This window comes from Grammomys surdaster, unplaced genomic scaffold (genome assembly GCF_004785775.1).
Source record: "Grammomys surdaster isolate TR1022 unplaced genomic scaffold, NIH_TR_1.0 372, whole genome shotgun sequence".
NCBI lineage: Eukaryota > Metazoa > Chordata > Mammalia > Rodentia > Muridae > Grammomys > Grammomys surdaster.
The window spans coordinates 5,973,879-5,996,780 of NW_021604791.1; the positions used below are offsets into that span (position 1 = coordinate 5,973,879).

Consider the following 22,902-nt stretch of genomic DNA (forward strand, 5'->3'; position numbering starts at 1 on the left):
TCTTTCTTTCTTTCTTTCTTTCTTTCTTTCTTTCTTTCTTTCTTTCTTTCATCTTTATCATTTGGAACAGAAATGCATTCTGAATTTTCCTTAACGTTCTTGGAAAAAAGAGTAGAAAGAAGAGTTCTTCAGTGAAGATAATAGAGACATTGAGCTGACGAACAGCAGGACCTTTGGGAACTGAACTCTGGGATAGAGTTGGTGGTGCTGCTTTCCAGAGGAAGATGTGCAGTGAGGGCCTTTGTGCCTGGGGTTGGGGGAGGGGCTGTCATGTCAGCCAGCAGTTCTGTGTCATCTTCTCCTTGCACACAGGACTGGACCCTGTTGGTGTCCCTGAGTCAGCAGGATGTCCTTTCTGTGTCTCTTCTCATCCCTTCACACATCTTCCTATAAGACCCACATTCTGCCTTTGCCAAGAGTCTCCCACCCACGTTAGTCATGCAGGTCTATAGTCCCAGCTGTGGAGGAGGTTGAGGCAGGAGTTCAAGGCATGCCTGGGTTAGACAGTGAGTTTGAGGCTAGTCTGGACATCTGAATCAAACCCTGTCATAAAATTAAAAGTTAAAAAGATGTCAGGGGTACACAGCCCAGTGGTAGGGTGCTTGCCTAGCATGTATAAGATCCTAAATTCGTCTCTACTAATGGGGTAGGGAATGGATATGCCTCTTTCCTTCTCCTGCTTGTTACCAGACCAGGAAGTAGCAAAGATTCAGGCAGCCTACCATGGGTATCAGCTCTGAGCAATGTAAATGGGGAGAATTCTGAACACCTATGGACTCTACCAACACAAAGTCAATGGGAAACAGCCTACCCTGCCTACTATGAGGTCTACCGATACTTCCTCACTTAGTCATTAATTGATAAGGCTTTCCTTTGCGACGAGTACATGCTAGGTCCGAAAGCCCTTTAGTAGGGTGGCAGTTTTCAATTTAGATGCTATTTGTTCAACTCTTCATTGTGTGACTGAGTCTAGCCTTGGTGCAACAAGGTCATTTGCAATGACCAAGGTTTTCTGTCGGTGTCTTGCCAGGAACTGTTGCTAACAGCCATCCTCTGGCCTGCCCAGCCAGGCAGGACAGGAATGATGCCAGCCTTTATTACCTAGAACTTATAGAATTCTACGTATAGGATGGTAACAAAATGAACAATAATCATTCATTTTCAACGATTTGCAAGTGGACTTGACACACTCAAGTTGTTTTTTGTAGCTCGAGGGGAGCTTACCATGTAATTGGTTCTAATTGTGAACTCACTCCCCCAACCCATCCCCCACTTCCATCCCCTATTTCCATCCTCCATCCCACCCCTACACCACCCCTACCCCCCCATAGCTCTCATTCAGGATATTCATGGGCTCAGATGATTTCCAAGAACTCTTGTTTCTCCAGAAAGTCTCTTTCTTGGAATAGTGAGAGACTGCAGGGAGACCCATTATAATAAACCTGCCCTGCCTATAGTAGTTGAATAATAGCATAATGGGTTTCTGAAGTATGCTACTGTTACAAGTCCATGGACAGACAGACTGGTGGAACAGAACAGAGTCCAGATGCAGATCCACACACATGTGGCTAAGGGATAGACCGGAAGGGTATTACTAATGATTCAGTAGGAGAAACACAGTCTTCTCACTATAGTGCTGAAGCAAAGATGGCCTTTGGGGAGATGGCCTGTACATGTACCAGAAGCAAAAATTTATCCAAGATTAAACAAAAACCTACTTGGAGAGTACTTATACATAAAGATTGTGGAAGAGAACAGGGGCCTTTAGAGCATCTCATCAAAGTTTATTAACAGGGTTCAAAAATGTAAAGCCTAGGGCGCGCCTTTAATCCCAACACTCACGAGATAGAGGCAGGTGGATCTCTGAGGCAAGGCCAGTGTGGTGTAGTAATGAGTTCCAGGACAGCCAGGGCTATATAGTGAGACTCTTTCTGGAAAAGAAAGGAAGGGAAGGAAGGAAGGAGGGAGGAAGGGAGGGAGGGAGGAAGGAGGGAGGGAGGGAGGGAAGGAGGGGGGGAGAGAAAAGTGTGGGGAAAAAAACAACCTTGCTACAGTGAGTTGTATTAAAACGAAGCTCAGGCATAGCTCTTCTGTTTGTAATAATAATACTCTTAAGGCTGAAGCAGGAGGATTATGATCATGAGTTCCAAACCAAACTGGGCTACGTAAGGGAGATCGTGTCTCAATAAAACAGGACTAATCCTAGCTACTTGAAGACTGAAGGAGGTCTGGCCTGTCTCCTAGGCCCCTGACGAGTACTAGGCAGGCATTATTCCTGCTCTTCATGGAGGCCGGGCCTCTGGGAAGACGAATAGGCAGGTTGCATAACTCAGATCTTCACAATAGAACCATTCCCATGAAGCTTTGCTACTTTGCTATGTGGGCAGGAGCTTTTCCCCAGACCCCCAGCTCCACCCTCCCCTGCCCTGCACCGGAGCTCTTCAGAGCCTTGGCTTACTGTTATACTCTTCTCAGAACAACCTCTTGAGATCCCGTGAGGTCTGAGTCAGGCTGCCCCAGCCCGTGTGGGAAGGACAGAGCAGCAGGGGGCCCTCACAGAGGTGGGAGAAAGGAGTTCAAAGGCCAGCCAGATCCGGTCGTGTGACGTCCAAGCCTTGGGGTCTCAGAAGCCAAGAGGAAGCTAGGGAGAGGGCGAGCCCCACATTCTATATCAGGGCATTCAGACTAGGAAATGTCTGAGACGAGACCAGAAACATACATATAAACACAGCCTCGCTCTGCTCCCTGCGCCCAGCTTTGCTACAGAAGAGCCACGGAGTCGGCTTCCTACTGGGACCCACGACCCACAGAGAAGGAAACATAAAATATACTTAGAGCTTTCGAAACTTATTGTTTTGTGCATTCTTACAAAGGGAGAAAAAAATAAAACAGCCCCAAGAGATTTGTTTTAAAAGCTAATCCTTGACATGAGTGGAAGAATCTTGCAGAGTGGGGTCATTTCCTTGCCGTTTCGAGACGTTACTGTGCACTGAAAATAGATGTTGGGAGGGGAGACTCCGTGGCCTGTGAATACTGATTGTGCAAGAAAGTTTTCCAGGCCAAGAAGGGAAGGTTGTGTCTTTCCCAGGCCCCCCAGTACAAGATGACCCTGTAGTTAGATATTTAACTAGGCTTGAAGACCCCAGACAGAGGGAATAATTAACTCACTCATTCCAGAAGCAGGGCAAAACATCCCGGAGGGCGGAGTCTAGCTCTTCAGCTGCAGTGTCTCTCTGCGGGAACCCAGGCTCCCAGCTCTGTGTCCTCTCCAAGGTACACACTGTGTCCCAAGTCTCTCTGAAGGGCCCAGGTGGCTGAAACCTGGCATTCCAAATTAGTAGATGGGAAATAGTAATTGCTCCGCTAAAAAAGGGGGTGTGTGGGCTGGAGACACGGCTCCGTGGGTAATAGTGCCTGCTGCACAGCGTGAGTTGAGTTGAGGTCTCTGCCACCCACATACAAACCAGCGTGATGGCGTGCAGCTGTTGGCGTAACACCAGCCGGTCACAGAGCCTCAGAGCTCACGGGCCAACAAGTCTAGCCCGTTGGTGAGCTTCCAGTTCACTGAGAGAACCTCTCTCAAAAATGAATGGATAGAGAGCAATAGAGGAAAACACTCAAAGTCCACCTCTACCGTGCACACGCAGCAAATAAGTAAATAAGGGTAACTTTTGAAATCAGTGTTTAAGAGCAACTTAATTAATAAAGGGTAGATATGCAAGCCTCTCCAGCTGCGATGTTGGGGAGCTGGCTCCTCAGGGGGAAGGAGCAGCAAGCAAGGTCATGACTCTTTCCGTATCTGTTGCCGTCAGAAGTGGGAGTTTCAGGGCCAAAGCAGAAACCATCTGGTGACTGCTCACATGGGCTCAAGGGAAACTGAGCAGGATTGAAGTTCTGAGCTGTCTTGTGATTCGTGTTTACATATTAGCCTCTTTCTTCTGTTGATTAAAGCCAGAATCAGCAATTCTCGTCTGTAAAAGACCCAGATCTACAATATGTAGGCCACACAGTCTGGCATACACACCACTTACTTGGTCCTGCCGGGGTAATAGGAACACGCTGTGAAGGAGTGGATGAGGCCGTTCCACTAACGGTTATGAGCATTCAATGAGGATCTCTTCTAGTTTTCACATACCACGAGACAGTATTATTCATGTCGTTTTCCTCAAACGTTTGAACTAGCTGTTCTTTGGAGGCCACACAGACATAACTAGGAAGGCAAATTTGGCTCAGAGTCCATAGTTTACCAAGAAACAGAGCCATGCAAGCTTGCAGCAAAAGGGATGCCCACTATGGGTGGATTCTGAGCCTTTTTACTCACAGGAGAAAGGGTAATTACTGGGTTCCAGAACTCTGAGAATGAGGAGATATCATCTGGCCTCTCCTGGCTGCTCCAGACCTACTCACAGTCCCGTTACCAACGCTCAGTACTCAGAACCCAGCCACTGAGAACCCTGAAACTAGCTCCTCCGCCCTTTCTTTGGGGTGGGGGCTTGGTCCCAACAGAAGGCAGCCACTGTTATAAGCATTTGTCTTCCCCACTGTTAGATTTTTCGTGAGTAGCTTAGACAGACAATGCCAGACCAAACGGTTCCAGGAGGGGGAGGTTATTCAGGGCCGAAGGAAGAGAGAGAGAGCAGAGAGGTAGAGGAGTAGAGGCTGGCCATGACCACGTGGAGAGAGGGGGAAGGGGGAAGGGGGAGGGGGCAGAGGAGAACCTGCAGGTGCAGGAGTAAGAGGGCAAGAGAGAGAGGAGGGGCCAAGCAGCCCCTTTTATAGTGGGCACACCTACCTGGCCGCTGCCAGGTAACTGTGGAGGTGGAGTTTAGACAGAATACTAACACCCACTACCAGGAAGACCCTCTCCCCACCTTCCTTGATCCCCAGGTCCCTTCTGTACCTCCCGCCAATTCCCAGGGTAGCCTTCTTGTATCTTATCCAAGCAAGACTGCCTGCATGCTCTCGGCACATTTTTAAATAACTTCTCAGATTTTTTTTTCTTTTGTTATACAAGGAGTAGTTGTTTGTCATCACTGTCTTCCAAGTGAAGATGCTGGTCAACAAAGGAAGCGAGACATTAAGATTTCAGAACTGAAATTTCTCAGAGTTAATGGAAAAAAAAATCCCAACTAATGCAAAACAGCTGGTAAAATAAACCTCATTTAAACTCGACCGGGAGAAAAGAAGACAATTTTGCTAGATTTTTGTTAGATAAACAGATTTTTTCCTACTAATTGCGTTTGTTGTTGTGTTTGCTGGTTTGCTTATTTCAGTTCTTGCCTTCCCTAAGAAGATTGTAATATTACTGCTGGCGACAGGAAGAGGCCTGCTCGTCTGGCCTTTGAGATGCACTTCAGATAATCCACAGAGGGGAGGGCCTCATAAACAAGGATTTGCGTTGTAAGATCCTGACTAACTTGGCTTTCTGGCTTCTCTTGTAGGTCCTTCCATAGTGACGCCCCCCAAGGACATCTGGAATGTCACGGGTGCCAAGGTGTTCTTGAGCTGTGAAGTCATTGGGATCCCAACCCCTGTCCTCATCTGGAACAAGGTCAGTAACCCAGACCTCAAGAAAGCTTCTTTTGCATGGCCCGGGGCGGTGGGAATGCATCACTGCCCCCTGTCCCCCAACGGTGAAGCCTGTGGCAGCTGGTACCACCTCTAACATTAGCAAGTGTCTTAACCGACCTCCATCCGTCCCAGTCTTCATTTTGGTAGCAGTGTCCAAGCAGGGAGCCTGAGAAACTCCTGGTGAATATATAAACCCACTGTTTTCATTGTCTTTGCCTTGCTGGGACCAAATGTTACCTGACAGAAACATTCAAGGGAGGAAACGTTCATTTTGGCTTCCAGGTTCAGAGGATTACAGTCTACACCGCAGGAAAGACATGGTGGTATCGCTCAGTCCATGGCAGCAGGACTGTATATCAGAGGCTATGAAGTAAAGAAGAATCTTCAAACTCAGGCTAATAGAGGAAATTTAGTTTTAAGTAAAACAGCAAAGCCAGACACCCCTTTTTAGCTAGTTTGCTTCCTCGGCAAGCTCAAAAATAGACGATAGGTCTCAATTATTTTGTGTGCTTGTTGTTTGGTCAGAGAGGAAAGACCTCTGGGACTCTGGGAGGGTGTTTTGGCCTCATTGTCAGAAGTCTCCGGTAACAGATTTCAGTTCGCATAGCTGAGAGGCAAAAAGAAAGAGAAGGCAGGACTAGCCTCCGGGCACGCAAATGTGATCAGGACTGGAATCCTTCATCTCTGTTCTCAATCAGTCGGCCTCACTTTCTCCTTCAGAAAGCTTCCTCCGCAGAGGGCGGAATTATCCTCAGTTTAAAGACCTCAGAAGCAGCAAAGCTTTCCCAGCCGCCGGGTTAGAAGCAGGAGTCTAGATCAGCGCTCCTGGCAGCCTCTGGCGCCCCCGTGTGGCCAGAGGGATACGGCCACTACAAAACTACCTAGTTTGAGTGTGGTTACCAGGAAACGCCTGAACCGTGGTGTGGACAGAGGTGACCCAGTTCTAGTACAGCAGGCCGATGACCCAGTTCTAGTACAGCTGTCCTTCACAGCTGACACTTCCGTTAAAGGGAATAATGGGATTTTGCTTCTAAAGTGTGCTTCGGAAAGAGATGTGGAAGGAGAATAAGGCATGCCAGTAATGTGGTCGACTATGTGTTCATCTAAGCCTTCCCCCGACAGCGGAAGTTCCCCAATGCTTATTTGCGGTCAGCGCCTTGTGAGAGGGAGGAGCATGGCCCATAGATTTCAAGGAAAACCGGCAAGAGACTCTGTTGCTTCTCAATGGGTCTCCATGGAAATTTACAAAACGAGAGGCCAGGGTGACTCGAGGACCCTGAGTTTATAGACTCATTACCAAATCTTGGAGAGAATAAATAAGGTCTTCAGGCCTGGCTCTGTGGCACCCCGGCAAAATACACATGGATGCCAGGGAAAATGAGTCTGTTTCGGGAGGCTTTGAAGTTATATGGCTTCCCTTTGACAGACACCAGAGGTGGGAGCTAGGGGGTTGGAGAGAGGGACCTGAAAGAAAAGGCTCACAACTGCCTAGGACTCCTACTCCAGAACATCCAAAGCCCTCTTCTGGCCTCTGAGGATAGACCCAAACTCTCAGATATGTACATTGATGAGAATTAAAGTATTGGCACCCGAAGGTGTATAGCATTCTGTAGTTCCTGGCACTTTTTCTTATTTATTCCTTATTTACAATAGCAAGATTCTGGAAGAATCTGTTGCAATCAAACTACACTCAAGCTAGGTGTCATGTCATATGTTCTGGGGAGGCTGAGACAGGGTAGCAAGTTTGAAGCCAACCCGTCTATATATCAAGAGATCTTGCAAAACGGTTAAAATAAAAGAGCTAGACACCTAAATGACTTCTTGGTCTCCCTTTGATTCTCCTCCAGCTGACCGTTTGTGAATAACAGGGTTGGGTTTGTTTTTATGTTTGTGTGTTTTCGTTTTGTTTTGTTTGAAGATTCTTTTTGTCACAGGGCAGTGGTGGCTCATGCCTTTAATCCTAGCACTTGGGAAGCAGAGGTAGGCAGATCTTTGTGTTCAAGGCCAGCCTGGTCTCTAGAGTTCCAGGACAGCCAGGGCTACACAGAGAAACCCTGTCTCGGGAAGAAAAAAGATTCTTTTTGTTGGGGTGTGTGTGTTTTCCTCTATTGTTCTCCTCCCTACTTTCTGACCAAGAGCTCACTGACTTGAGCTAACTGGGATAGCTAGCTAGCCTCAAGGATGCTCAGTGCTCTGCCTACTGTGCTCTGAGATTACAGGCTCAAGTGATGTGCAGGAGACTTACCAGAGTCTTTAACCTTTGAGACAAACACTCCTCCCAAAACATTACCTATTTTATTAACATAAAGTGTTTCAGCCGGGCAGTGGTGATGCGTGCCTTTAATCCCAGCACTTGGGAGGCAGAGGCAGGCGGATTTCTGAGTTTGAGGCCAGCCTGGTCTACAGAGTGAGTTCCAGGACAGCCAGGGCTACATCAAGGAAAAAATGCTTATTTATACGTGTCCTCAGAGCTTCCATTTGAAACCCTAAATACCTGGTTTTCTCTCTGAACTGGGGGAAACATGGGGAGAGCCCGGAAAGCCTGAACTTAGCATTTGCTAAGGAAAAGGAAACTCCTGACGTGGTAAGTCTTTCGAGTTACAGAGACAATCAAAATAAACACTGACCTGGCTCTTAAAGAGGCATTGGTAAAATTAAAGAAAATTGTTTCATGTAATTTTTAAATTCAGTTATTATAAGTCTTAAAATATATGTACTGGAACTAAGGTGGTAAATGTGTACAACAGCAACAGAAAAAGCTGTTTCCTTGTGTTCTTTACATCTTTTCCAAAGTTCTTATTAACATACGTTGATGTTTAAAATAGGTGGGAAAGGACAGACATGAAGTAAGGATTGGCAGTAAACCAAGGGAGGTAAATTTTCCCTTTACACGGCCTTCTGACTCTCTCCGTAGCATGGACAGAAACAGGCAGGTTTTATCACATGACAGTGTGAATTGTTTCATGCTTCCTTAGCCCTCAGAGCAAGTGTGAGACTTGGCTCTGGACTCCAGCTGCTGCTTGTCTTTGATGAGGTTGTTCCTGGAAGAGCCCCCCAAGGTCCCAAACATCAAACTAACACTGTGTGACTTATACGGCAAAGCAGACCAAAAGAGGCTCAGTACCAATCAAACTGTCCAGGGGCACTAGTGACTGAAGGCAGGGTGACAGTGCATACTACACAAGTTTAAAAGCCAGATGGAGTGGCACACACCATTAATCCCAGCACTTGGGAGACAGAGGCAGACAGATCTTCCAGGTCTGTAGAGTGAGTTCCAGGACAGCCAAGGGCTATATAGTGAAACCCCGTCTCAGAACGAATCAAAACAAAAACCATGTTGCGTAGGTAAAATTGGCAGGAAGAAACAATTCTGCTGGCTCAGTATTCAGAAAAGGAACAGTGTGAGTAAATTGCTAGATTTAATCTAATTACGAAGTCTGGTGGACACCTTGTGCGATTCTGGGAATGTGGCATTTCCAACTTGATGTTTTCATACGGAGAACTAAGACTCTCCCTTTTGATTTCTCAGGTTAAAAGAGATCACTCTGGAGTTCAAAGGACAGAACTCTTGCCTGGTGACCGGGAAAACCTGGCCATTCAGACCCGGGGTGGTCCAGAAAAGCATGAAGTAACTGGCTGGGTGCTGGTAAGTACCAAGAGCTGGCAACAGTTTCATTCTCAGGAGTGAACACCAGGGCTTGGCAAAGGTTCCTGGTCACCTGCCTGAAATTATTTTTCTCCCAGTTCTTCGAAGCAGCCCTGCTGTGGTATTGCAGATACAGCTACAGGAACTAATGGAAGAGCTGAAGTTACTTCGTTTAAAATAAAATAAAATAAGAATTAAGAGAATTCTGCTTTCCTAAGTTCAAAGCAGAATTCTTACACAGAACTGAGTGGCTCAAGCATTAATTATCGTTATTGGTTGACAATAACAATTGATTTTGCTTAACCTTTGATTCTGTATTTGATCACAGCACCTAGCAAGGCTACTCCTCCAGCATGTATGTGCACCTCCCCAAATTTTAACATTCACATGGTCATCATGAAAGGCCCTGGGGCGGGGAGACCACCATTTAAGTCATGAGAACTCATGACTCAGAGACATCAATTTTGATGTAACAGCAAGAGGTATATTTTAATCAGCGCGCTGAGGCCGAGACCCCATAACCCACATAGGGGCAGAGGAGCTCAACCCCCAGCTCGAAGAGAGTAGGGTATTTAAAAGAAAAAAACACAACTCAGGGGGAGTGAGGAGGCGTAACTGTGGAAAGTGCCAGGGTTCAGGAACAATCATGGGGAAAGTGTCAGCCCATTACTCAGCATATGACAGGGTTCGAGGAACAGTCATAGGGAAGTATAGGCTTTTTTCTCAAGGCTCAGTCTTATTGAGCCATATCATTTACATCATCTACTCTGTGGTTAGCCAAGTTCTTGTTCTTGTAGCACAAAGCCCAGAACTAGCCGAGCTGCTCTCCTGGCTCTTTTTATTGTTAGTCTGCTAGAAGTGAAAATTCTATTAACCCTTCAATCAAAAGACATCCATGCCATTGGAATATGGCGGCTCCACAGGCTCCTGGCACAGGACTTCACTGCTTCTAACAGCAGTTCCACTGCCAAGCCCTGCTCATCACAGGGACCCTACTAGGTGTAATGGAAGCCATTGAAAAGAAGAGGAGACCTCCACAGAGAACTAAAGAGCCTTTACCTTTCACAGGTATCTCCTCTAAGTAAGGAAGACACTGGAGAGTACGAGTGCCATGCATCCAATTCCCAGGGACAGGCTTCGGCCTCAGCCAAAATTACAGTGGTTGATGCCATACATGAAATACCAATGAAAAAAGGTATGTAAGCCAGCTCACCATTTAAACATGAGTCGTGTTTTAATAATCAAGTAGTACATGTAGCTATTAATATAATTCTGAGAAGCATGATGTTCGGAAAAGCGTTAAGCATATATAATTACAGCCAATCACATGGCTCGAGAGAACACATGGATGGCTGAGGGCTACCGTGACTTAGCTTTCACCTCAGCTCGAGCAAGATTCTTGTGACTTCTATGTGTCATCTGTCCCTTGTGCTGTTACTATTATATTCAGTCCTCATTTAAAGGGAAGTGACCATGGTCAATTTGCCCCTTCACTTTGAGCTTTTAGGAAAAAGAAGAAGAAAAAGATAGACACGGGGAACTGTTCTTCCAGGGGAACTGAGTTCAGTCCCCAATACCCATATTAAGCAAGTCACAATGGCCTGTAACTCTGGCCCCAGGGGCTCCTATGTGCTCTTCTGGCCTCCATAGACAGCCACACACTCATGGTACACATTCACATAACACACACATATACGTAAGAAATAAAAATAAACCCTAAGAGAAACAAGCTAGAAAAAGAGAAGAGGTTGACAAATACTCAGTTCTACTCCACTGCTAAACTGCTTCTTCCAAAGAAGACAGCCCACAGTGACACAGCAGGGCTACCTTACATGTAGTTAGTGCTATTGTAGTTAGTATCTGACCAGACACTCCCTCAGACCAAGAACAAACTTTCCTGTCAGCATGTGCTAGATCATCCCACTGGCCAGACCACTCAGCTGTGCAGTGAAAGGCATTGTCAAGCAAAAGTGGGTTTGATCAGCAATCCTTCCTTTCCACCAGGATGTGGTGTGAATCCAGGCAGTGAAGCGCCCCAGCGCTGGGTCACCCGTGGGAATCTCAGCTCTGGGATAGCACTCTTCTACCCTAAACTCTGAATGAGTGCTGGACTGCAGAGTTGCTTAGCTTCTCTGATGTTGTTGAAAAATATGCTCTCCTAAGTTTATGGGAAAGCTCTCCTTTTCACACCTAAACACTACAGCAGCATTGGCTCTCATACGTGAGCCTGCATAGCTCACCCTCCACGGGGCACTCCAGCATGTCATGGTTGTAACTATCCACACAGCCTTTATCCCCCATGTTTCTGTCACTCCCCCCACCTCACTTTTCATGTGTGTAAGCGGTTTACTTGCACATCAATGTCTGCACCACATGGATGTAGTACCCTCAGAGGCCAGAAGAGGGCATCAGATCCCTCAGGCCGAGTTACAGGTAGTGAGTCCTTGGAAGAGCAGCCAGAGACCGCTCTTAACTAGAGCTACCCAGAGCTACCTCTCTCAGCCCTGTTTGTTTTCTTTAAAGGATGAGGTCTCAGGCACATGTCTGTAATCCCAGCACTTGGGAGGCTGAGGCAGGCAAGTCATGAATTCAAGATTAACCTGGGCTACATAGTGAGAAAACTTTCTTGGGGAAAAAAGGTGGGGGGGATGAGAGAGCAGATGGAAGTCTTCCTATGTTGCCCAGGCCTTTAACTCCTGGGTTTAAACAATGCTCCTGTCCCAGCCTGAACACTGGGTCTATAAGCACATTACCATGCCACTGCCTGTTAGCCATATAACTTACCATTCTCACTGATTTAGAAACTGACAATCTGCTGTACCATGCGCATATCTGTGACTAATTTTTATTTCTTTTTTCTGAAACAGGTGAAGGTGCTCAGCTATAAACCTGCGAAACACATTAGCCTCTTTAGCTAAAAGTGCTCTCGGACAGCCGACAACTGTAACCCGAAACTTGCCTGACACATTTCTTTTAACCTAACTCACTAACACTTTATTACAGCCAGTTGGTTTTACACAGAGAAATCAAAGATAACACATCACGACTATCTACAAAAATTTATTGTTTATTTACAGAGAAAAGCATGCATAGCTTTAAACAAAACAAATAAAATTCTTATCACAACAGTAAATTTTGTCATTTTTTTTAAAAAAAAAACAGAACAAAACCGACAATCCCAGAAAGAAGATAGTCCCTGGGTCACAGTATCTGCCCATGACCTTCCTGCAGCTAGACACTCATCATCCGGGGCGCAATGCTCATGGACATGAGCTCCTGGAACAGCAGCTTGCACGCATACGGCATTCGCACCAGAGAGATCTGCAGACAGAACAGAGTTGTCAGCAGGCCTGCACCAAAGGCTCCGCTTTCTCCTCCAGAGCAGGCTAAAGCTTTGGCACTCCCGGTGGATGAGAGTGGGCTAGGAGCACTCATTCTAGGCCTCCTGCAGGCTCTCAGACCAAGCAAGCTTTGTTTGTTCCTCCTTTCTGCCAACAAAGCCATTATTCACCCTTCTGAACTGATAAATTTCAAGTAAATGGCTTAAGAAAAACTCTTGGTTGGGCTGGAGAGATGACTCCATGGTTAAGAGCACTGGCTGCTCTTCCAGAAGACCTGGGGTGACTCCCAGCACCCACAGAGCAGCTCATGACCATCTGTAACCTCCAACCCAGATGAACTGTTGCCCTCTTCTGACCTTTGTGGGCAATGCACACACATAATACACAGACACACATACAGGCAAAATATCCATAAGCATATTTTTTAAAATGTTTATATTCCTTGTGCAAGACCTTGCTATTTCAGAGATGAATAACTTAGTGAAGTTGCTTTTAAGCTTGTTTTAGAAAAGTCAAACTATCTTTCCTTGTCAGAAACTATGTTTCTAGTACCTTAGAGACCTGCTATCAAAACTGAAAATCCCAGCCTACTCCACTGCACAAATCTGCCATGACTACAGCCTAAGAACATAAATAACATGTGCACACACCTGGGTCTTATTGCGGCATCCCCTGCACTCATACGTGTGAGTCCTGGTGTTGGCAATTGCCATTATTCCACAAAGATTACAAACATGAACCTGATACGGATCTGATGCCTCAAACAGTCTTTCTCTTAAAAACTGTGCTGCACCGTGGGCAATCTGACAGTCTCGTTCCATTTCCCCAAAGCGCAGGCCACCATCACTGTTGACAAGAAAACAAGAGTTTGTTTGTACTTATTTATTGTGTGTATTTGTGAATGCCACACATGCACATGTGAAGAGGTCAGAGGACAGACTGCAGGAGTCAGTCTCTTCTGAGAACTGAACCCAAATAGTTAGGCTTAGCAGCAAGCACCTCTATCCACTGAACCACTTCACTGGCCTGTACCGATCTTTTCTTATAAACACCACTGTGATTAATGACAAGAGTGAAGTAGCAGGAGTACACACCTAGGTCCTGATTTTTCTGCCCTAGCAATCGCTCTAACCTGGTGAGGAGGGAAAGCCAACCACACATTTACCATTTGTCAGAAGGCCTCCTAATGAAGTGGACAGAAAACGCGCTCGAGTACAGCACACAAGCTTCCTCATCAACTACACTGTAGGACAAAGCAGGACTCACCGTGCCATCATCTAACTTTCTAGACTTCAATTCTATTCTTGAAAGTGCATTTATAAAGTCAATCTCAATAGGATAGCTTCCCCAGCCTTGGAGTCTGAGAGGAGGAAGTACAGTGACACACAATGGAGCAGGTGAGTGGGGCAGGCTTCCCAGGGGACCACAAGGGGACACACGAGTGAAGGACGACAGCCTCCTTAACATGGGACGTGCATTTGTGAACGCAGGCATTACTGAGTAAAGCCAATGGGCTTTTAATGTTATTACCCTTACACACTACTACAAAATGAACTCACTGTAAGCTGAGGGAGAGAGCATTCACTCCACCTCTACTGTAGGAACTCCAAGGTAAGGCGCTGAAGGCACAGCCTTAGAGGGTCTGTCCAGCCAACACAGACGGACAGGTAAAAACTGGGCTCTCGTCAGTTTGCACTCTAGCTCATCAAAGGCTGCCCGTGACTACAGCTAGAGACATGAAAGGAAAGCTACAGACGGGAGAAGTCACACATGGGTCACTGGGAGCCAACACAGGGGCGGGGACCCAATGGCAGCTCTGCAAGCGTATCAAGTGCTCTAGCCACTACGTCTTCTGTCAGCCTGACATGTGTTCAGTGTGCTCATCTTTACGACAGAGGCTCTCAAGATAGTCTGTGGGTCTCAGGAAGACCAAGCTACATTTATAATACAGCAATACTTCTTTCTTCTGTCACTGTGCTGACACCTACACAGATTGTAAGAAAGTAAATAAAACCGTCTCAGTGCAAATGAAGGCAGATGAACCGACTGTTGATTCAAACTTTACTATAAAACAAAGATGAAAGGAACTGAACAAAGTCAACCTTTTACTCCAAGGGAAACAATTAAAGATGTACTACACATAATTAAAAGTCTGAGCTTCTGAGCAAAAGTTAGAATTTCTCAAAATCACCTGCTACTTCACACTCCACGGCTTCCTATACATCGGTAGAGAGATATTAACAAGTGTGGTTTTTTTCTTTTGTGTGGAATAGAATTTAACATTGGAAAGTCTGTATAATTCAATGAATCTGCATTTCCCAAATGATTAATTATGATGCTGTGCATGTAGCACACAATTTGGCAGAGGAAACGGGATTTAACTAGGACCTGGCACGTAAGCCAAGTACTCTGCCATTAACGGGCAGCCAAGTGAGCCAGTGATTTTAATGTAATGTAACAAAGTCACTCACAAGCCTTCCGATTACAACTAGCCTTTGATACACTAAACATGGAGATGGAGGCTCAACAGTTAAGAGCACAGGCTGCTATCACAGAGGACCTGAGCTCAGCTCCCTGCATCCACTCAGAGCTCAGAACTGCTTGCAACTCCAGTTCCAAAGGACCCAACATCCTCTTCTGGCCTCTGCTATCACCAGGTATGCAGGCAGTGTACACACATACATACAGGCAAAACTCTCATGCAATTTTAAAGTAATTAAAAAGAAAAAATTTAAAAAGGGAGAGGGAGAGAGGGAAGGAAGGAGGGAAGTTTAGCTGGCCTCATGCCAGTATTCACACTAGTTGGGAGGCTGAGGCAATGCCCTAAGTTGAAGGCTATTCTAAGCCTCTCTCTTGGCTTGCTGCTAAGCCTGGTGACTGGAATTCATCTGAATTCAATCCCCAGGACCCACATGATGAATGGAGAAAACCAAATTCTTCAAGTTGTATTCTGGCCTCCACACTCAGACCATGGCTTACACACACCTACACACAAAATAGATAAAGGTAAAGGTAATAAAAATATTCTTTTTAAACACAGTGTTGAGCTTTCGTGGTGGCACACACCTATAATCCCCACTGTTTGAAGGTGGAGGCAGGAAGACCAGCCACAACTATGTTCGTGAGTTTGAATCCCGCCTGTGCTATTATAAGACATCTCTTTCTATGGGAAGAAAGAGATGGAATGAGGAAGACAGGAAAGGAGGTGGGGGGAAGGAAGGGAAAGGCAAAATAGTGCAGTGGAATTAATCCAGAAGTAGAGGAGTTCAGCTGCCTTCTAGTTCACTAAAGAAATTTGCAAAAAACATAAGCCAATGTTACTTTTATCAGTAAGCTTACTTAGAAATATACTGGTTTTTAATTAAGCATGTACTAATAATCAGTGGGTTTTGCCTTTGTTTTTAAATAAATATTTTAAATTTCAGTCTAATCTCTACTGTAATGAAAAGCATAACTCCCATGAAGAAAAGTCCTCTAAGGGTCCTGAGATCAAAGATTTGATAGCCACCCTTACGTAGCTATAGCCAAAGTTGTCCGAAGGACACTGTGTGACTGCTAGATTTGCTGAACACAATCAGAGGCAAGCTGGGCTCTGGCTCCCTGGTAGAGCACCTGCCTAGAATGTTCCCAGCCCTGACTTTAGAGCAGAAACTGTCCAAGCGAGGAGACAGGACACAGGAGTCACCCACCGCCGTCTCTCCTCACACGTGCTCACATTCTCAGTGAAAGGCTAGTTAGTAACACACAATGACTGCGCAGCTGCAGTTCCTTACCGAGATCTGCCTTCCATGGGCTGTCTATTTAGAATCTGAATGGGGCCCCTAGCACGAGAATGAATTTTGTCATCCACCATATGCTTCAAACGCTGGTAGTAAGTGGGGCCAATAAAAATCTGTGATGTGATTTTTCGACCAGTGAATCCATTGTAAAGCACCTGAAAACAGACAGAGATTTTTGTCTGCCACCAATCACTACAAAGATTAAACAAGTTCGGGCTGGTGAGATGGCTCAGTGGTTAAGAGCACTGACTGCTCTTCCAGAGGTCATGAGTTCAAATCCCAGCAACCACATGGTGGCTAACAACCATCTGTAATGATATCTGATGCCCTCTTGTGGGGTGTCTGAAGACAGCTACAGTACACTTACATATAATAAATAAAATAAAAAAAATTTAAAAAAAAGATTAAACAAGTTCAGGAACGCATGTGCACATACTCCACACTCCTATGTACACAGCATCAAAACTAGCCTATAATGAGACAGTACTTACCTGGGATGAACGGGGTGGAGACTAGAAGGGACTTTCAAGGCATAAAGCATTCTGGGTAATATCACGTCTCAGTGTGTTTACTGTGTGGAACTCCATCATGCTGTATGCTTATGACTTACACAAGTCAACGGCTTTCTTGTATATATAAAAGTACACCACACAGAACATGCTTGTTACATACAGGTGAACAATGTGCTTTTGGGATAGTAAACGTACCTCATTTCCTCTGAGATGGTAGCCATAGTCAGACAGAAGATTAGAAATCTTCTGCACATTGACAGCGTCATTAAATGGAGTGGCATCACCAATTTCACCCTTGTTGGCTGAGACCTTTGGAGTGAGAGCACATGGGAGAGAAGTCACACATCAATAGAGAGATACCCAATTTTTTTTTTTAAGTTACACACCTAATTTTTATTTCCATTAAAGCAATATTGATCTGTATAAGATTTTGGTCCATTTTTTTCTTGTGGTACTACTCAAGTTTGAATACTTAAATTTAGTTTCTTATATCTAATATAAGAACTAAGTATTTCACATAAGCAAATTAATATGGTTTAATTATATATGCCCTTTACTATTTCTCATGAACAACAGCTCATCTTCCCCTCTGTCCCCCATGTCAGTAGCTGCGTGCCTCTTCTCTCATTTTCCCCTCTGTCCCCCATCTCAGTAGCTGCATGCCTCTTCTCTCATCTTCCCCTCTGTCCCCCATGTCAGTAGCTGTGTGCCTCTTCTCTCACACCCAGCAATGTAAGTGAACTTAGAGCATCAGTCACCATATTGAATCATCTCCAATTAATGTCCACTTAATGTCCAATATATGGCCACTTCCATGGTAACTTCAACCACTCTGGTCATGTTTATACTTCCCAGCATCATTTGTAAAAACTAAAGTGAAAGACATTCTAAAACCTCCAGCCTCAAGATCAGCATGGCCACTTATAGTCATGCTGTGGTGGACGGGCCCTGGACAGAGACTGCTTCTATTTCAATTCAACTTCCTTTGGGTAAAGCAGAAACTTGGTAAGGAGCCCTGGCAGGAAGGCTACCCTGGAAATATGTTTTGTAGAGAGAGATACCCAATTTAATTATCTATAAAGGCAAGACTTTCAAATTAAAAACAGTTATAAAAGTTGTGATATACTGAGATTCATTTTTTAAATATTCTACCTAAGATACTTGTAACCAAGTCACTGCCTAAAAAGAAAGGCCACAATGCTCTCACATAGAAGTCTATCCCCATGGGATCATGCAAGAAGACACCAAGGATCCCAAACACGTCAGATGTTCTCAGGAAAATAACATCTTAATGCCTTAAATTGAAGCCATCCTGTGTTAGACTACTATTATTCTACTTTAACAAGACACTCAAATCCAGAAAACTTACCCTGAAAGATGAATACACAGCTGATACCAAAATCTTAACATTTCTTAAAGCCATACTAAGCTAACTGTCTATGAATGAACTTATCTATAGAAAAGAGCTAGCTGCTATAACCACAGATATCAGCAAAGGCTATATGTACTATAGCTTACAAATAAATTGATCTTGAGCCCCAACAGTACAATTGGCCAGCACAAGGTTCTTAGGCAAAAATTCTTTCTTGGCAATACTCTGCAGTGTGTGTGTGTGTGTGTGCAAACACATGTGTGTTGGTATATGGATATGTGTAAGGGAGGAATACACAGCCATGAGTAGAAGCCAGAAGAGGACATCCGGTTGCTGGTTAACTTATCAAGCAGAAACAAATGAGAGGCATCTGGGACTGCCACCACAGTGCTCTGTGAGGACCTGTCCTGATTAATAGGGATATGGGAGGGCTCAGTGCACTAGAGGGCTGCCATCCATCAAAGGTGTGGTCCTAGGATGTCCAAGAAAACAAACTGAGCGAGCCCTGGGCACCGGGATCTTCCATGGCCTGTCTCAGTTCCTGCCTTGAGTTCCTGCCCTACTTCTGTCCGAGATAGGCAGGACTATAAGCTGTGGGGGGAAACAAACCCTTTCTTCCCTAAGTTGTTCTACCACAGCAACAGACAAAACTAATGCAGCCATCACTCTTCATATTCCCCTGACAAGTCTCTCCTCCCTGAACTCGGAGCTAGGCCATCAAGCCAGTGAGTCTCCTGTCTCCACACACGTCAAAGCATTGGGGTTACAGCCTCCCCCAACACATGCATTGTTTTTATATTTAATTTATTTATGCAGAGATCAGAAGTCACCCTGTAGGCATCACTCCTGTCCTTCCAGCATGAAGGTTCATGTCTGAAGTCATGCTGGCAGGCTTGCTAACACTTCCCCAACCTCAGGTGAGGTCACCATGCTTCCATAGAAATGCCCTTCTACTAAGCCAGCTCCCTAACCACCCACAGATTTCTTAAAAATAAAAAAGGATGAAAAAGTGGAATAGCCAGTCTAAAAGCAGGAAAATATCATATTAGCTTTTAACAAAGTATCTTCACTCAATGATGAGAGAAATGGTCAACAAAATGAAAGAAACATCAACTTGGAACCTACTGTATTTCAAGACAAAATCTTACCTTCCCTTGGAGACACTCGATCAAGTGACCAATCGTCATCCGAGAGGGGATGGCGTGCGGGTTTATGATGATGTCAGGAGTTATGCCTTCACAAGTGAACGGCATGTCCTACAGAGAAAATTGTACAAAACTTAAAGACATGGGAGTCTCTTAGAGACAAAGCTAGACAGACCTGACACTGCCCAAGGGAAAATTTGAATGTCCTAATTCTTTTCAACATGATGGGTTAACAAACAAAAAAATCAAAATCAAAAAAAAAAGTATAGGAAATTTTAATGAATCTTTCAATACAACTCTGGGTTAGGCAAGAGAAACACTGAAGACACCTACCTCTTGTCTATACTGAATACCACAAGTACCCTTCTGACCATGTCGGCTAGCAAATTTGTCTCCAATCTGTGGAATCCTAACAGAGCGTACCTGGTTTCACATAAAAATGGGTTAGAAACTGAAATGCAATTAATTCCTAAAATGGTCTACATGAATAAAGCCACACTCACCCTTATTTTACAAAATTTATATCCCTCCTGGTTGAGAGTGACCATAACCTGGTCCACAATGCCCGTCTCACTAGTTCTGAGGAATGTGCTACAGTCCCTCTTGGTGTAGCGCCTGTTGGTACTCTCCAGCTCATCCTCATTCTCAGGTAAGGTGACAGTTTTGCCTATAATGACATCATCTCCTGAGACGCGAACCCCCGGAGCTATCAAACCATCATCGTCCAGCTTGTCGTAAATGGCATGCCGCATACCTGCAGGAAACAGACAGGAGATTTTCTTACATGACACCAAAGACAAGAACTTAAAATGCCATACAACCCCCCAACAAGCATGAGAAACTACATATGTAACTCTGTTCCAAATCAGTGATAAATTCATAAGAAGTCTCTAACACCATAAATATTGTTCATTACTGTCCTTATTCTAAAGCCCAGAAACATAGTTTATAAACAAGGTTTATAAAGAAAAAAAATCGCTGGACGGTGGTGGCGCATGCCTTTAATCCCAGCACTTGGGAGGCAGAGGCAGGTGGATTTCTGAGTTCGAGGCCAGCCTGGTCTACAGAGTGAGTTCCAGGACAGCCAGGGCTACACAGAGAAACCCTGTCTCGAAAAACCAAACAAAAAAAAAAAGAAAAAGAAAAAGAAAAAAAAGAAAAAGAAAAAAATCACTATACCTGGGTATGGTGGCACATGCCCTTAACCCCAGCGCTCAGGAGGCAGAGGCAGATGGATCTCTATGAGTTTGAGACCAGCAAAGGCTACTGAGCCACAACCTTGTCTCAAAGTGGGGGTGGGGCTGGAGGGGTCTGGAGAAATAGCTCAGCAGTTAAGATCACTAGCTGTTCTTCCAGAGGACTCAAGTTCGACTCCCAGTACCCACACGTGAGCTCGTGGTAACTCCAATCCAATGTCTTTTCCTAGCTTCCATGGTCATAGGCAAAGCGCTCATACACATAAAATAAAAACCATTTAAAAAAAGAAATTTACTAAGGAAAAAAAAGAACCAAACAGTGGAAAATTGGATTCTAGCAAGATATTCCCTAATGTGTAGCCACTGTCACATGAGGAAGAATGCCTGTGTCCTACACGTCTGTGTCCTGTACATATATTCTCCCACAGAATCATGAGCTATGGTCACCCCCAATACTGGGTCTCTCTGTGTAGCCTGACATCCTATAACTCACTCTGTAGACCAGAACTGGCCTTGAACTCAGAGATTAGAACTCAAAGATCCACCTGTCTCGGCTTCCCAAGTGCTGAGACTAAAGGTACAGGCCACCACCACCCAGCCGAGTTGTGCATCTGAATTCCACTGAACAGCCACTCACTGCTACACAGAACCAACCAATGGGAATGCAGTAAGAAAGAACTAAAGGAAACAGAGGACACTACACCTTTACACAATACTATTTCCCTGGGGTATCCTATCCCAGTAAGTCCTTTCTAAGTGGCTTGTGACAGTGATTGACAACAGGAGACAAGAACGGCTGGATATCTTTTCATCATCTTAAATGTTGAGCAGTATTTTAGCTGGTCACTTGTCCAGCACTTTCACCGAAGTTCAAGGCAGACACCGAGAACAGAGGCAAGCAGCAGAGTGAGAATTCAGCTGGAGGTGTCCTTGAGACCGCACAGCCTCTCGTGCTTCCCACGGACTATAGAGAGCTGAAGAGGAAAGCAGCACAGCCTGGCAGCACTGCACAGGCCAGCACAGCAAGTTAAAGGGGAACACCGCAGTTTGATGTTGTTATGGTCTGACTCCCCCCCAGGAGAGCTGTAGCCATTTTGTCATTTTGCTCCATGCTTGCCAGCTATTTCAGACTGTTGCTGTAACATGCCTGCCAGTCACTGACACAGAGAAGTGACTTGGCTCAGAGCAAGGACATGCTGACCACACACCCTGTTTTGTTCTGTATGTTCTGTATGAGGTTTGCTAATCTTAAGTTCCACAAAGCTTTACGTAGGATCCATCAAATCAAAGGTTCATATGCGCTGTTATGTCTAAAACGGCTTCAGTCAGAGCTGACCACCAGGCAGCCCTTCCTGCACCTACGTTATGAGCTCACTGTGGTTTATGCATAGGCTGACACTGAAGAATGCTATTAATAAGCCCAAAGTTATTACTACAATACTCATGTTCTGTTATCTCAATGTTCTGGAACTCTCCCTGTTCACCACCCACCCACCACCCCTCTCACCTTCCTCAGGACCAGCTTAAAGGTCAGCTGACAATACTCTGTCTAGTGAGCCAGCTGCCCCCTTCCTTGCCCATTAAACTTCTGTACCTGGTGTTTCCTATAAAAGGCCTGCCTGAAAGCAGACTGTCCACAATTAGGCTGACAAGTCCTTTTCGCAGCTCTGAATATTCAGAATCAAGGTGTGTGTTCTATAAACTATTCTTGCTTAACTGAGATCAGTGTCATACAGTTTCTGTGACGATTCCTGAACCCCAGCAGATGTTGCTTACCCTGGCATGTTTCACGTGTAGGCTTCTCAAACACTTCTTCTTGATCAAATCCTTTTTTAGACTCTTGTTCTTTGTATGATCGGTAAAAAACAGACCTAAAAACAGGGTTCCAAAGGTGATTTATGTTTTCTTTCAGTAAAAAGGCTTAGACTACAGCAATGTGTTTGGCTTAACTGATATTTGGGAGACAATTTGACCCACAAAGTAGGCACAAGGGTCACTATGTACCAGGGTCAAGGTTCAGTTGTAAATGGGCTTTACACGTAGCATCTGACCCGAAACTGTGAACACTTGGCATCGCACATGAGGTCAGAGGACCCAGGTAACTAAGTCCAGCCTCCTAACAGCCCTGAGCACCGCCTCCCTTGTCTGCTCAAGGATCCCCACTGAAGCCTGTTTATATGAAGCTATGACGTCCAGGCTTTAGTCCTAGTGCTGCTTTACACAATTACAGGGAGGAAAAGTTCCCCTCTAAAGCCCCTGTGTTTTAAACAACCTTCTTATGCTATGTATTTAAGACTAATCTTGTTGTGAGTAAAAAAGAGAAAAACAGGAAGCCAAATG

The 22,902-nt window shown here is 45.1% G+C and overlaps 2 protein-coding genes across 2 annotated transcripts in view; one reads left to right on the forward strand and one right to left on the reverse strand.

Annotated features, from left to right (window-relative positions):
* Nucleotides 1-12,350, forward strand: part of Igfbp7 (insulin like growth factor binding protein 7) — a 64,166-nt gene extending 51,816 nt beyond the window's left edge. The window contains exons 2-5 of the mRNA XM_028780834.1: nucleotides 5,442-5,551; nucleotides 9,101-9,217; nucleotides 10,286-10,412; nucleotides 12,085-12,350. Coding sequence (XP_028636667.1) covers nucleotides 5,442-5,551; nucleotides 9,101-9,217; nucleotides 10,286-10,412; nucleotides 12,085-12,104 — 374 coding nt within the window. The 3' untranslated portion in view covers nucleotides 12,105-12,350. The remainder of the gene's footprint in view (nucleotides 1-5,441; nucleotides 5,552-9,100; nucleotides 9,218-10,285; nucleotides 10,413-12,084) is intronic.
* Polr2b (RNA polymerase II subunit B) overlaps nucleotides 12,347-22,902 on the reverse strand; it is a 37,341-nt gene continuing 26,785 nt past the window's right edge. The window contains exons 18-25 of the mRNA XM_028780833.1: nucleotides 22,339-22,433; nucleotides 19,870-20,120; nucleotides 19,700-19,789; nucleotides 19,370-19,477; nucleotides 17,045-17,158; nucleotides 16,332-16,492; nucleotides 13,209-13,404; nucleotides 12,347-12,538 (exon numbers count right to left, since the gene is read on the reverse strand). Of these exons, the coding sequence (XP_028636666.1) occupies nucleotides 12,449-12,538; nucleotides 13,209-13,404; nucleotides 16,332-16,492; nucleotides 17,045-17,158; nucleotides 19,370-19,477; nucleotides 19,700-19,789; nucleotides 19,870-20,120; nucleotides 22,339-22,433 (1,105 nt within the window). The 3' untranslated portion in view covers nucleotides 12,347-12,448. The remainder of the gene's footprint in view (nucleotides 12,539-13,208; nucleotides 13,405-16,331; nucleotides 16,493-17,044; nucleotides 17,159-19,369; nucleotides 19,478-19,699; nucleotides 19,790-19,869; nucleotides 20,121-22,338; nucleotides 22,434-22,902) is intronic.